This window comes from Pantherophis guttatus, chromosome 12 (genome assembly GCF_059756535.1).
Source record: "Pantherophis guttatus breed Tessera chromosome 12, ASM5975653v1, whole genome shotgun sequence".
In the NCBI taxonomy this organism is placed as follows: domain Eukaryota; kingdom Metazoa; phylum Chordata; class Lepidosauria; order Squamata; family Colubridae; genus Pantherophis; species Pantherophis guttatus.
The window spans coordinates 1,356,313-1,369,557 of record NC_142074.1 but is presented as its reverse complement, the minus strand read 5'-3'; the positions used below and the strand labels follow the sequence as shown (position 1 = coordinate 1,369,557).

Genomic DNA, 13,245 nt, shown 5'->3' with positions numbered 1-13,245 from the left:
GAAATCACCATTAGATAGGCTTGCACAGTATACTGTTCATCAACCATAGTTAATAATCCACAATGATTTGGGTACATACACAAAATATGGCTCAAGATGATGTGCAAACTTGGTCATTCGTAGAATTAAACAGATTTAACAGGAAAGAGCGCTTCATTCCCAAGAGTAAAGTAACTGCTGCTAAATTGAATAGTTACTAGACAATCCTTTTTCCAAAAGAGGCATTCAGAAGGCCAGCCACCATCACTGATCCCTCCCTCCCTCCCTCCCTCATTTAAATTGAGTCTGTTCTTCCAGAGATGATAGCTGTCATCAATTCTCAAATGCAGGCAGACCCTAACAGTCCAGATCCTATCAAGTTCAATAGAATTCATGCCCATGGAGGCCATTTTTGTTCCTTTGGTGCCACCACACTGCAGGAGGCCAGGAGTTTGGCCTAAATAAGCCTCATGTATTCTTAAACCACCGAAACAGTTCTTTCAGTCTTCTCCCTTCCCTGTTTGTGTACTGGGAAGCCTGGATGGACTGGACCATTAAGTGTTGCTGACCACACCAGCAAGAGCCTTACTTGCCACCTGTGGAATAAAGTGAGCCGGTCCTACTCTCAGTCTTGCAAGTATCCTGCGACCTAAATGTGAGACTATCGTCAAGCAGAGAAGAAACCACTTCAGAGGGACTGACTGCGTTGAAATCGTGATTGCCCCTTTATCAGTATACAGTATATTAACTTGGAATGTATCGGTTTAGAATGGAAAACTTAAGAGCTTTCCAAATAATATTTTCTTCATTAAGCCACAGTTGGCTGGACTTGTACTTTTTTATGGCTCAGTGCAATTGTTTAAAAAGCATAATAGCTGGGCTCACAAGACACAGTATGGAAACTAAACCATACTATAATTTCACGATGCATTAACCTGGTCTCTGACAAACTGTGTTCTGCTCCTTTAAGAAATGCAGCTATGTGAATAGTAAGTGTTTAATAACATTGGACAAATCGTTATGTGCAAGTGATACAAGACGGAATGGCTTTCCTCAAACAGCAAGCTTTCTGGTGCACGGAGATGTCAGTTCCCAGAACATCCAGTTCTTGCTTGCAAGGAAACTCCAGGTTGCACTTCCTATACCTTTGAGTGGAAAAGTATTAGCAATATTGGTGTTATTCAATATTGGTGCTATTCTGAGAAAAAAACTAAATAGATAAGGTGGAACAACCTTCAGATTGCATCACTTAACAATGGAGTTCCTGTACCAATTACTATTGTTCACCAAGGGCCATCTATAGGTATGAGCTGATTTTGATAAAGATGGCCAGAAACCTGAAATATTGATATTTCTTTTCTTGAGCAATATTTCTGCATTGTTGGGTCTCTATACAAGAGATAAGAAGCCTATTAGGACATTTGGGTGTGTGTGTGTGTGTGTGTGTGTGTGTGTCTTTCTGGTGGAGAATTTGTGGCCCTCCACAAGTCGGAGGCATTGGACATGCTCAACCTTTTCTTAATACTTTGGGGAGACATGATAGCACTTAGACTTATATACCACTTCACGGTACTTTTACAGCCCCCTCTAAGCGGTTTACAGAGTCAGCCTCTTTTCCCCAACAATCCGGGTGCTCATTTTACCAACCTCGGAAGGATGGAAGGCTGAGTCAACCTTGAGCCTGGTGAGATTCGAACTGCCAAATTGCAGGCAGCCGCAGTCAGCATAAGTAGTCTGCAGTACTGCACTCTAACCACTGCGCCACCGTGGCTCCTGATAACCTGAAGGGCTGTAATGGAGAAGAGGCAGAATTGTTCAGAGCTGCTCGAGATAAAACCAGAAAGAAGGGGGTTGAAATGAATATGGAAGCCTATTTCACCCAATTGCTCCAGGTGAGATTTCCTTACTATGTAACCGTGAGCCATTCCGCCTTTGCAGTGCCCGCTCTTTTGCCCGAAGTACTTCAACCAGGAGCTTGGGTGGGCAGATCACTGGACACTCTGATTTTCAATCCTCCTTTATTTTATGAAAGGAGACGATGTTCAAGAATGCAATAAATAATTCTGACGGAAGAGAATATTTAGCTACAATATATTTTTCTAAGCAGAAAGTATCATTAAAAGAAAAATTTAACACATCATTTAATGTTCCAGCATAATAACATTTATAGAAGTGAAGGCACATTCTTGAGAAGACCATGACATATGCTCCACATAAACTAATATTGCACACGATTGCTTAAAGTTCTTTTTAGCTTTCTTTCAACGACCTTGGACTGGTTCCTGAAAATGGAATCAGCAGATCTGGGACTTCAGCTTTTGACTGCAGGAAGCAAAGAGGCAAAAACAGTTCTAGCTTTTTTAGAAAACAACCCCACGCAGTTAATTTTTCAGAGTGGAGAAAAAGGGAAAGGCATTTGCCTTCATTTGTGAAGGATAATTCTGATCACCACAAGGGCTCTGAAGAATGACTCTTGGCTGTTTTCTCAATTTACCCAAAACGTTTGGCCAACGGTGTCTGTCTCCGATGGGCCTCCTTAACAAGACTGGGAGGAGCAGCAGCAGGTAAAATGTCTGCCACCATGGAATATGCAGAACAGACATAAAAATCTTCAGAAATCCCCATCATAAATGCAATAAAACCAATTCTGCATTATTTTAATTTTGGATGCACTGAAGTATGTTTGCATAAGATATACAGGTAATCCTTGGCTTGTGACCAGTAAGACTTACAACTGTAAAGCACTACCAGCTGTCATAAAATGTCAGACACCCCACCCACCCACCCACCCACCCACCGTCAAATGACTTCATTTTGGGTGCTTGGCAACCAACTGGCTGAAGTTTCTGATGGTCATGTGACTGCAATTTGCAATGTTTTTTGGGAAAATGTCCATTCAGGAGAATGGATTCATGTGACTCCCTCAATCACTGCTTTAAAAACAAGTGAAAAAGTGGGTTAGGTCATATGGGTGCCTCAATTTACGACTGTCATTACTTATGACCAAAATTTTGGTCTGAATGATGGCTGGAGCGAGAAGTCTGCTCTGGAAGCATCCCCCCTTTTGTGACTTGGGGAGCCTGCAAAAATGCTTGGACTGCAGCTTGCATTATAACCAGCCATGCTGCAGATGACGATGTCAGGAACCAGGAACGATGGGAAGCAAATCCGGTGCATTTTAAGAGGCTGGAGGCTGCCTTGGAAGATCTAAGAGGCTAAAGGACATTAAAAGCGCCATCGCTAACCCCGGCCTCCCTGAAGCACTTCTTCAGCATTAATTTTTTTTTAAAAAAAAGGTCCTGCCTGAAATGCCTACAGGTGGAGACCAAAGGGAGATACGGATGCGCAGTATTTTAAAAGAAGTGGACACCAGCTGGGAAGGGAAAGAGAAGGGACTTTTTAAAAGCCAGATAAAAAACGGGAAGGAAATCCTGACTTGCATATATGGCTGCATATACACTTTGTCTAATAATTTAAATAAATCAGAAAAACATGTTTCAAATACATGGAGCTAGCAGAAGCAAATAACCAAAATAAATACATATAAAGGAAATGCAAAGCTTGTTCTAAAATCTGCTTTTGAAGCTGTTTGGCTGACATCTGATCATTTAAGAATCCTGATAAACAGGTGTGCTTGAGGCAGGAAAGGGACTTTACATTTTGGGATGAACATTGCACATTCAAAGCAAAGAAGCAACTTTTGGTTCTTTGAAACAAAGTCAAGTATAAAGCCTTATTCACAAACAGGAATAACCAATAACCGCCTTACCAAGGCATGGCAAGACGGCAGAGAACTGGAGGAGAAGAGAGATTGAGAAAAAAAAGGGATGAAACAACGGAATTCAATTCACCAGGTGAATTTGCAGTTTTCATACTATGTCATACTATTCACCTGACTACGTTGAGGCATATTACTACTTACATTAATATATAATAACATGCCCCGCTCCGTGAACAGGATTTTTTATATACATTTAAAAAGCCCAAACTTTGTTCCGTCCCAAAAGCATCCATGCTGCTCTTCCCCCACAGCCTGGGCCAGCTGAGGGCTGCTCCTGTCATGGGGCCCTCTCGCTCTGAGGGTTTGGCCAGCAAGGAGGAGGAGAAAAGCTGCGGATATCGGGAGCCACAATCCACAGCCATCCGGAAAGGGCCCTCTTGGGCAGGGGTACGCCAGGCAGGAGCCCCGTTTCCTAACAACCTGATCAGCTAAGAGCAGAATCAGGGCCTGGATTGCGAAAACTCGCTTCCAGCAGGCTCGGGAAGGGAGGAAATGTCTAATTCTCCCTGGACACAATCTTCCTTCCCACCCTCTCTTGGAGCCCTTAGTGGACGCAACGGGGCACGGAGGATGGTTTTTGTGTGCAACTCCCAGGAAAGATAAATAAATAGTGCAAGGCAGCCCTGGAAGTGGATTTTCACTAAGCTATGAAGAAGTTTGCAGTTCTTTCTTTGTGTATTGTCAACACAATCCCTGCCATTTTCTGAGCCCCCCACCCCCTTTTTTCCCAGAGGCCACTCCCAGAGGGCTAAAAGAGGAGGAAGGATTTTGAAAAGCTGTGGCTTGGGCGCTGTTTCTCCATCTGGGTATTCCAAAGGGGTATTAAAATGCCTAAATTGGGTGACTTAAACCGAACTGAAAATTAAGTAAACTGTTTTTTTCATGAACTTTGATCCTGATAGGTGTATCTCACCACTTTAAATGAAGACAAGTCCATGATCAAGTAAAAAGCCCTGATCTTTCAGGGCTAATTCTTGCAATTCTCACTAATTCAAAATTAGGAAAGCAACAAGGCATCTGCAAGGCCCATTTTGTTCTCCAGGCAGCTGTTTGCAATCAAGCCAAATCTTGTCCTTTGAAGGCAGCTGTTGGAGGGAGGAGGGTGCAAGAGCCCCCTGCCTCTGGACCCTCTCAGCTAACATGATAGAAACCCATGAGCACAACAGGGAGGCAAGTGGCAATCTCAGGTCTTTAGGGGTCTGGATGATGTTCAGAGGAAAAAGGAAGAGCTGGTTTTGCTGGACTCCCACACAAAACAAGAAGGGGAGAAACTTGAGGAGTGTAAAGGGGTGGCACAGCTTTGATTCCTGCTGACCACCAGAGTCTGTTCCGGCATTCCTCACAAGCTACAAGTGAGGGCGGGACAGACGAGATGGAGGACCAGGGCCCTCAGGAGGAGGAGGGTCCGGTCCAGGGTTGGCCAAGAAGGACCGCTCTGCTTTTTCTCTTTCCCAGCTCCAGATGTGGCCTTTCCTGAGAATGCCTCTGCTTGGGTGGAGTAGAAGTAAGGCACGCTTCTTTGGCAAATGGGGAAATAACATCAAGACCTGCTGGTAGCAGCCAGAAGATATCCTTATTTTGGCTTCTTCCCCAAGAAATCAACTTGAAAAGCAACTCAGTATTGTAGCTCCGGGTTCTGCTCCATTTTGGAATCTTTTGTCCCGTTCTGGCTGCTAAGAGGGGCAAACAGTGTAGAACACGCTGATCTCCCTGGGGGGAGTCGACCCCTTGGCCCTGCTCCACCTCTTCAGACGGTCGTGTCGTCTTCCTCCCGGGAATCCCCAACCAGAAGCGAATGCTTGTCGGGCTCGCTCAGGGCAATGTTGCTGAGGGAGTGCTTGTCGGAGAAGAGGGAGCTGATGGAGGCTTGACTGTAGTGGATAATTCGGTCCATGAGGCTCAGTTTCGGAGACCCTGGTCCAACATCGTCGATCCCAATATGGACACTGATTTCTGACGCGCTCTTGCACCTCACCTGGGTGCGGGCATGGCGCTCATACTTCTCGCAGGTGGGCTTCTTATAACTAAAGGGGAACACAGGTCAGATTGGTGGGTGGTTTCATGAAAACTCGAGCCAGGGACTGCAGAGCCAGACCTTACAGCCCCGGGAGCCCCATGTGTGAGGCTGACCTTTCTGGCACTTTCTCTGGCTATGGCTTTGTAGCCTCAAAACATTTTCCTACCTGCTTTAAGCATATCGTTTACTAAGCCTTTTGTTTAATATGACATTATTACAAGCCTTCCTTGCCCAGCGCACTGTGAAGGGAGCATGGTTCCCCCCCCCCCCAGGAGAAGGCCTCTTCTGATCCGAGGCTGCTTTGCGTGGTTTTGCATTCAGCTCCTCCTAAAGCTCCGCTTTCATCCACCCACCAGCGCCCATCCAGAGAGCAACTTCCCCATCCTCCACATCCAGCCCTCTCACGACAGGATGTGGCCCACGAGGAAGGCCAGCAACTACAAAGATCCTGGCTTCTCCTCCTCATTTAGCGAAAGGCCAGGCCCTGGGTGGCCTTTCGCTCACAGAGATCCCCAAAGAAGGAACCCCTCACCCTCCCTTTCTCCTGCACAAGGCACCCGGTGGTGCTCACAGCTACTCACAGTTTTAGCAGCAGAGAAGACAACACAACGGACACAGAGGAGGCCGCCATCGCTGCAGAGCCCATCCAAGGCTGCAGAACCAAACCAATCGGCAGGAAGACACCTAGGGCCAAGCACGCCAGAGTTCAAAGGAGCGCCGAAACTCAAAGACACGGAGCGGGAAGCATTTTCACAACTACTTCCTGTCACTGGGGGGGGGGGGGGAGAGGTAGGGGAGAAACTAGAACCCAAATTGAAAAGAGGGGATTTAGGAAGCCACTTGCACAGAAGAAATTTCTTACCCCAAATTTATTATGTCTGACTAAACTCAAGAATTCCTCCTTTCTCTCCCTAAACTAACTGAAGCAAAAGGGGAGGAAACTCTGGAATTTGATGTCCCTCTTAATGCTTCTTTTCTCAGGTATCATTTCCTGCAGCTTTTTGCTTTACCGATTAGCTCTGTGCACATAAATTTAGAGACCTTTTGTGGAGGACACCACGCAGCACCCAGAAATGTTACATACCTGCAGCGACAGGAATACCAATAAGATTGTATATGAGAGCAAAGACAAAGTTGATCCGTATCCTTCTAACAGTTTTCCGTGATAAATCTATGCTTGCCACCACATCCAGCAAATCATTCTGCAAAATATGTTGTTTCAGAAATTACTTAACAGGATTAATTCTATCTATCAACGCTTTAGATTCCTGGTGACTTAATGAAGCTGCATCCCTTTCTGGACCTCAGCTAACTCAACACCATTGGACCATTTTAGAAAGTGCACATATGATCAAAGAACGTAGGGGGCAGGCTGGACAACCCATAACGCCCCTTCCCTGAAGGAGTCCTACTGGGCCCCTTCCACCAAGCAGAGCTTGAGTTCAAGCCCCTCGGATTCCCCCGTAGCTTTTCCTCTCAATTCCAGAAAGGAAATGCACAAATCGATGGCAGAGTCTTCCCCTCCACAGCACAACTTACCCTGATCAAAACCACGTCAGCTGCTTCTATAGCCACGTCTGTGCCTGTGCCGATGGCAATGCCAACATTAGCCATGGCCAGGGCTGGGGAATCATTGATGCCATCGCCCACCATAGCCACCCGTTTCCCTTCTTCCTGCAGTTGCCTCACTTTGGCAACTTTGTGGGAGGGGAGCACCTCAGCAAATACTTTTGTGATGCCAACCTAAAAGCAAAAGAGAGAAGGCTGAAAAACCCCAAAGGACGGACACCGGGGCAGCACCGGGCTCCAGAATCAGGTTGAGCCAAGGTCCCCTTTCAAGAGGCTCTGGTCTTCCCAAGGCCTATCTCCAGTCACCAGTGAGGGCACCAAGATACGTTAAATGAAAATATGCCATAAACCGACTGCATGGTGAAGCCTTGGAGGCGTCCAGGAAACCCTCAGGAATCCAGGAGCTTACCTGAGAAGCAATCGACCTGGCGGTTTTGCCATTGTCCCCCGTCATCAGAACCACCTCCAAACCCATCCCCTTCAGAGTCCGCACAGCAAGATCCGCTTCGGGCTTCACGGTGTCAGCAATGGCTACCAGGCCACACAACTCCCCTAGGAGACAAACATGTTCCCATGATGCCTCCAGAAAAGACCTACTTTTCCCTTATGTTCCTGCCTAAACCGACTTAGTCGTGTTTTTATCTTATATTGGTAAATTACAATAAAACAATCAGTGTGTTGATTGCTGTGATCTAACCACAATTTTTGAGTCAGGCAGCCTATAAGCTTAAAGAGTACAAAAATTGTCCACTTGGTTGGTTGCTACAAGATCACACAGGCTGACTACAAACAACGGCCTGACAAAGTAGCAACAAAGGTGCATTGGAAGATCATAAATTTTAAAAATATATCTTGTTGCATTTATATGAATGATTTGCACTTATATGAAGCATATGAAGGATTTCCAGGAACCAAAATTACTTAAAGTCAAATATGTGGTTAGGATTAAGAGACAAAAAAGTCTTGGTTAGTCTTGCTTCAGGCCCCAGAACCAGTCAAGATGCCAAGGGAGGCTCAAGGGTTACTTCACTCTTTTTGCAATTGTAAATACTGAAACAAGGTCCACAGATCCACAAATGGGCTGAGACAGGGGCAGCAGTGAAGAATCAAGAGGCGGGGGGGAGATTTCTCATTTTTAGGCAAAATAAATGTGTCAAACTTAATAATTATTTCAGCTTTTTATTGCAGGAAAAATGTGAAAAATCACACATCCATAAAATCAGTCTTTAGAAATATACATTCACGGGAAAATATGTCCAGGGAGGGCGCAATTTGCACATCATGATACCCCTTCACAGAGAATAAACCCACATTTGTTTAAGCAAATGGAAGCAAGAATCCAAGCTAAGCTTAACCCTGGTTCATTGTGGCATTCAATTTAGGCCAACATATGAAATTGAATTTCATTGAAATTCCAATGAAACAAACAGAATATTTTATTATTTCTAAAAGAGTTTAGTAAGAATAAATTTACTTATTTATTTATTAAATTTATTTGCTGACCATCTGGTATTGAAACAACTTTGTTGAATATTTGAAGGCAAGACTATTGGATAGTATATATATTTGCAGTAATTAAGAGAGAAATAGTCAATGACAATGGTTAACTAAGTTTAGACTGCCAAATGATTGTGCATTTATGTTTATTGTAAATGCAATAAACACACCTAAATAGACATTCAGAAATTCTCTGGAGTTTTATTCATTATTTAGAATTGTTATGAGGTGCATCTCTGGCAATAATAATTTTGTCAATAAAATCAATGAACATTTCTATCCTGCCCAACTGTTTCAACACATCCGGTTACATGTCCTTTCGGCCTTTTCCAACTAAAATACTGAATATCCCGATCCTCAAACTTACCATCCACAGCTATAAGAACTGCTGTGCGGCCTCGGCGTTCGTGCTCCGTCATGGCTTCGTCAATATCACTTCTGAGAAGAAGGCCGTTCCTAGACATCCACTCTCGGTTTCCAATGAGGACAGAATATTTGTGCGACGTCCATGTGTCTGAAAGGAAAACTTCCATTATCCAAAAAAAGAGGATCAATTTAACACTAAGAACAGTGTTCGTGAAGGGCAGCCAAAAATCTGAAGTATGTTGCACCCTTTCAGGCTAATGAACGTTATTCAAAGATATGGGATTTAGAATCAGTCCTTTTTCCATCCTGGACTAATGGTTGTCCAATATTGGCGCTCCTACAAGCCTGGAAGGCAATCGGTTCCATTGACTAGCGGTCCTCCCTGTTAGGGAGATTCCCCTCAGTTCCAGGTTGGAACCCTCTCTGAGTAGCTTCCACCGCAGCTTTTTGTTGTATCCTCAGATGCTTTGGAGGATAAATCATCAGGCAAAACATACCTAGTCCCCTTAGCTACCCATGGTACAGTGTAGCCTCCAGGCCCCTAATCCTCTTTGTTGCTCTTGTCTGCACTCTTTCTCGGGTCTCAGAATCTTTTTTGCATTGTGGTGGCCAGAACTGGCTGCAATGTGCCAGGTGTAGCCTTACTAGCACAGTATGCAGAAGTACTCTCACTTCTTGTGATCTTGATGCTGTCCTTCTGTTAATGCAATCTAAGACTGCATTGGCTCTTTTGGAAAACTGTAGCACACCGCCGGCTCCCATACAGGGGTGGACCATGAGGACCCCTAGATCTGTCTCACAGGTACTACTGATGTTCATAAGGTATACCTCACAACAGATGCACAAAAGGAATAATAGTCATCAAAACAAGGTTTCAAAACAAGGACAAAGTAGCATCGGGGCATTTCAATCTGAGTCCTACATTGGAGAAGGGCGGTATAGAAATTTAAACAAATAAATAAATAAATAAATCTCTCAGGACACCCCATAGCAGAGCTCAAAGATCCCATTATTGGGGGGGGGGGGGAAGAAGCATTAATAATTGAGGGAGAGGTTGCTGAACTCATGTACACTGCGCTATCTTAGGAAATCTCTTTATACAATAGTTAATTGATAAAGTCTCACATGCATCCTGAATCTTCATCACTGAACCATTTTCTTCCTTTCTACTCCCTATCTCATCATCATTTAACCCGTACATCAGTCTAATTATTCTATCTAATCAAGGAAGCTGCAGCTCACAAAAGTTTCTGCTTTTTAAATAATATGTTAATTGGAAAAGATGCTACCAAACTCCTACTGATATTTATTAAATAATAAACGGCCCTGCTCACGAATGGAAAGTTTTTAAGAATCTTTATTCCTTTCTCGCTAAGGAATGAATGAGACCAGAACTACCTGAGCACATGATTGTCCATAAATATGCTTAGAGCCAGTGAATAAAAACAAAAATCAACGTGTCTCTGGTTGGACTGATGCCATCTTATGCCTAATTACGTTTCCATGTATGTGAACTTCCCTGTCTTCCAGAAAAAGCAGCCGCCCTTCCCATCTGCAGAATGAAATGAAAGCCCCTGGAAGCTACTGAACATCCCACTGTGCAAAGCCAACCGCATCTGCTTCAACAGTCACAGAATAAACTAGTCTTAGAAAGGTGGTAAGGAAGACAATAGCCTGGATCAGCAGTCACCAACTGGGGGTCCACGAGAAAATTTTGGTGGTCCGCAGAAAAATTATTTGCATTTTTAATATTGCACTAAATGAGGGGTCCTCAAACTACGGCCCCTGGGCCGGATGCCTGCAATGAATGCTTGTGTTGCTGCAGAGGGTCTCCCCCTTCAGGGTCTTTTTGTGTGGGTCGGAGGGGGGGGCAGAAATTCCGACTTGGGGGTCTGCTTTGGCCTCCTGGTGCTGGGCTTTGGGCGAAGGCTGGAGGGAAGCACCGCTGGTGGCAAAGAGCCGGAGGGCCTCGTTCCACTGGGAGTGCATCATGGCCTGGAACTGGCTGACCATCTCAGCCCGCTGAGCCTCCAGGCACCAGTACCTGGCCTTGCACTCCCACAGGTCTTCCCTCTGCTTGGAAAGCCTATGCTCCTAGTCCTCAGTGAGGTGGTTCTGCTGAGCCTCCTTCTCAGTCAGGGAAGGAGAATTGAGCTGTTTTGCCAACTCTTTCTCATGGTGGCTGCTTAGCTCCAGCAACTGCTTCCTGTTGGGGCCCTAAAGAGCCCTGGTGGGGAGGCAAGGAGTGGCTGGCAGGAGAGGGGTGAGTAGAGGCTGGCGAGGCACCCCTCAACATGAGTGACACTGAATTAGCCACATCCACCCAGTCACATGACCACCTGGCCATGCCCACCCAGCCGGTCATTAGGCAGATCATATTAGTGGTCTGCGGGATTTAAAATTATGAATTTAGTGGTCCCTGAGGTCCGAAAGGTTGGTGACCCCTGGCCTGGATCATCATTTAAAATTCGAAAAAAGAGCCCCCGTGGGCCTGGGGATTGTGCATTTCTCCCCTTTGCCACAGGGCTGAACACACCTTACTTTCAGTTCTGCCTAGGAGTAATCTTTTTCTACATGAGAATTGGAAAATAAAGCCCAAAGCAAATCCCATTCTCAGAACATGTGAGTCAGTAAAGCCCAGGGAAAGCTACAAGATAATCCTGCCCAACTGTCCTTTGCTTTCTGGGTCTTCAAATTGGACGGTCAAACACCCCCACCCACACACACACACAAAAGGATCCCTTCAACTCTTGTACTCCAATTACATAAAGCAGGCTATTTCATGGGCATCGTAATGTACTGTCCGTGTGCCAACTGGAAAGCAGAATCTCTGAAGCAGTATAAATCCCTGCCCACTAGGCAGCTTCCAGTTGGGGCAACAAAGGAACATTTTATTCACATGGTTGGGTTTGGCTGTGAATTAACACAGAATGAATGAGGAAGCGTTACCACACAGCTGTCTTACAAGGCCAATCCAGAAAACGGAACTTGTTGGTTTTGGGGCCCCTTCCTCTCTCCAGAAGCCAAATCCTTGCCAGGAACACAAGCTCCCATTTACCAGACACGCATGTCACACGTGGACTCACCTGGCACCTGCTCATTGATGATCAAAGCTGGCTGCATGAGGGGCTCAGCCTTCTCCTCCATGCTCACTAGGGCAGCGTTCCTGACATTGGTCTCTTCCACAGTTTCACTCTTGCTGCGAAGTAAGGCTTCAATATTGGTAACTTTACAGCTAATACCACAGCCGGGCACCACCTGGAAATCAGTGCATGTCCCAAGGATATCTGCATCCAATTCCTAGAGAAACGAAAGGGCCACATAACAATAAGCTCACCTGGGCAAAACCAGGACCATCATCTGAAACAAGAGTTCCACATCCAGAACCCCATAGCACTAGCAATAGCACTTAAGACTTATATACCGCTTCACAGGGCTTTACAGCCTTCTCTAGGTGGTTTACAGAGTCAGCCTCTTGCCCCCCACAATCTGGGCCCTCATTTTACCCACCTCAGAAGGATGGAAGGCTGAGTCAACCTTGAGCTGGTGAGGCTCGAACTGCCGACAGTTGGCAGTCAGCAGAATTAGCCCGCAATACTGCATTCTAACCACTGCACCACCACGGCTCCAATGTAAGATGTGGGAATAAAATATAGGGGTGCTTGAAGCAATAATAAGTCTTCCCAAATCTGGAGGACATGAGGAATGAAGACCTCCAAGAGGGACATCTGCAGGCAATTTTGAATTATATGCCCCAAGTATCTGAATACTTTAGTAGCAAACTCGTTGGATTGCTAAAGGAGATAGTGGAAGGTTTAGAGAAAGGGTCCCCAACCCCCAGGCCGAATTAGGCCATGCAAATGGCTGGCTGGAGCGCGCACAGCTCAACTTGTGTGAGTGCAGACTGGTACGCCAGTCGTATGCCATGCACGCCAGCCCGTTGCTCGTGTGGCCCAGTTCTCCTCTCTACCACCACCCCCCCAGCCAGACTGCCAAGCCACAAAGTTTGGGGACCACCGATTTAAAAGGCATGTCT

The 13,245-nt window shown here is 45.5% G+C and overlaps 1 protein-coding gene across 2 annotated transcripts in view; it reads right to left on the bottom strand.

Annotated features, from left to right (window-relative positions):
* Positions 1-2,054: 2,054 nt before the first annotated feature.
* ATP7A (ATPase copper transporting alpha) overlaps positions 2,055-13,245 on the bottom strand; it is a 38,169-nt gene continuing 26,978 nt past the window's right edge. For both annotated transcript variants that reach the window (XM_034435150.2, XM_034435149.3), the window contains exons 17-23: positions 12,296-12,509; positions 9,211-9,357; positions 7,756-7,898; positions 7,317-7,520; positions 6,862-6,979; positions 6,359-6,461; positions 2,055-5,784 (exon numbers count right to left, since the gene is read on the bottom strand). In XM_034435150.2, coding sequence (XP_034291041.2) covers positions 5,508-5,784; positions 6,359-6,461; positions 6,862-6,979; positions 7,317-7,520; positions 7,756-7,898; positions 9,211-9,357; positions 12,296-12,509 — 1,206 coding nt within the window. In that variant the 3' untranslated portion in view covers positions 2,055-5,507. The remainder of the gene's footprint in view (positions 5,785-6,358; positions 6,462-6,861; positions 6,980-7,316; positions 7,521-7,755; positions 7,899-9,210; positions 9,358-12,295; positions 12,510-13,245) is intronic.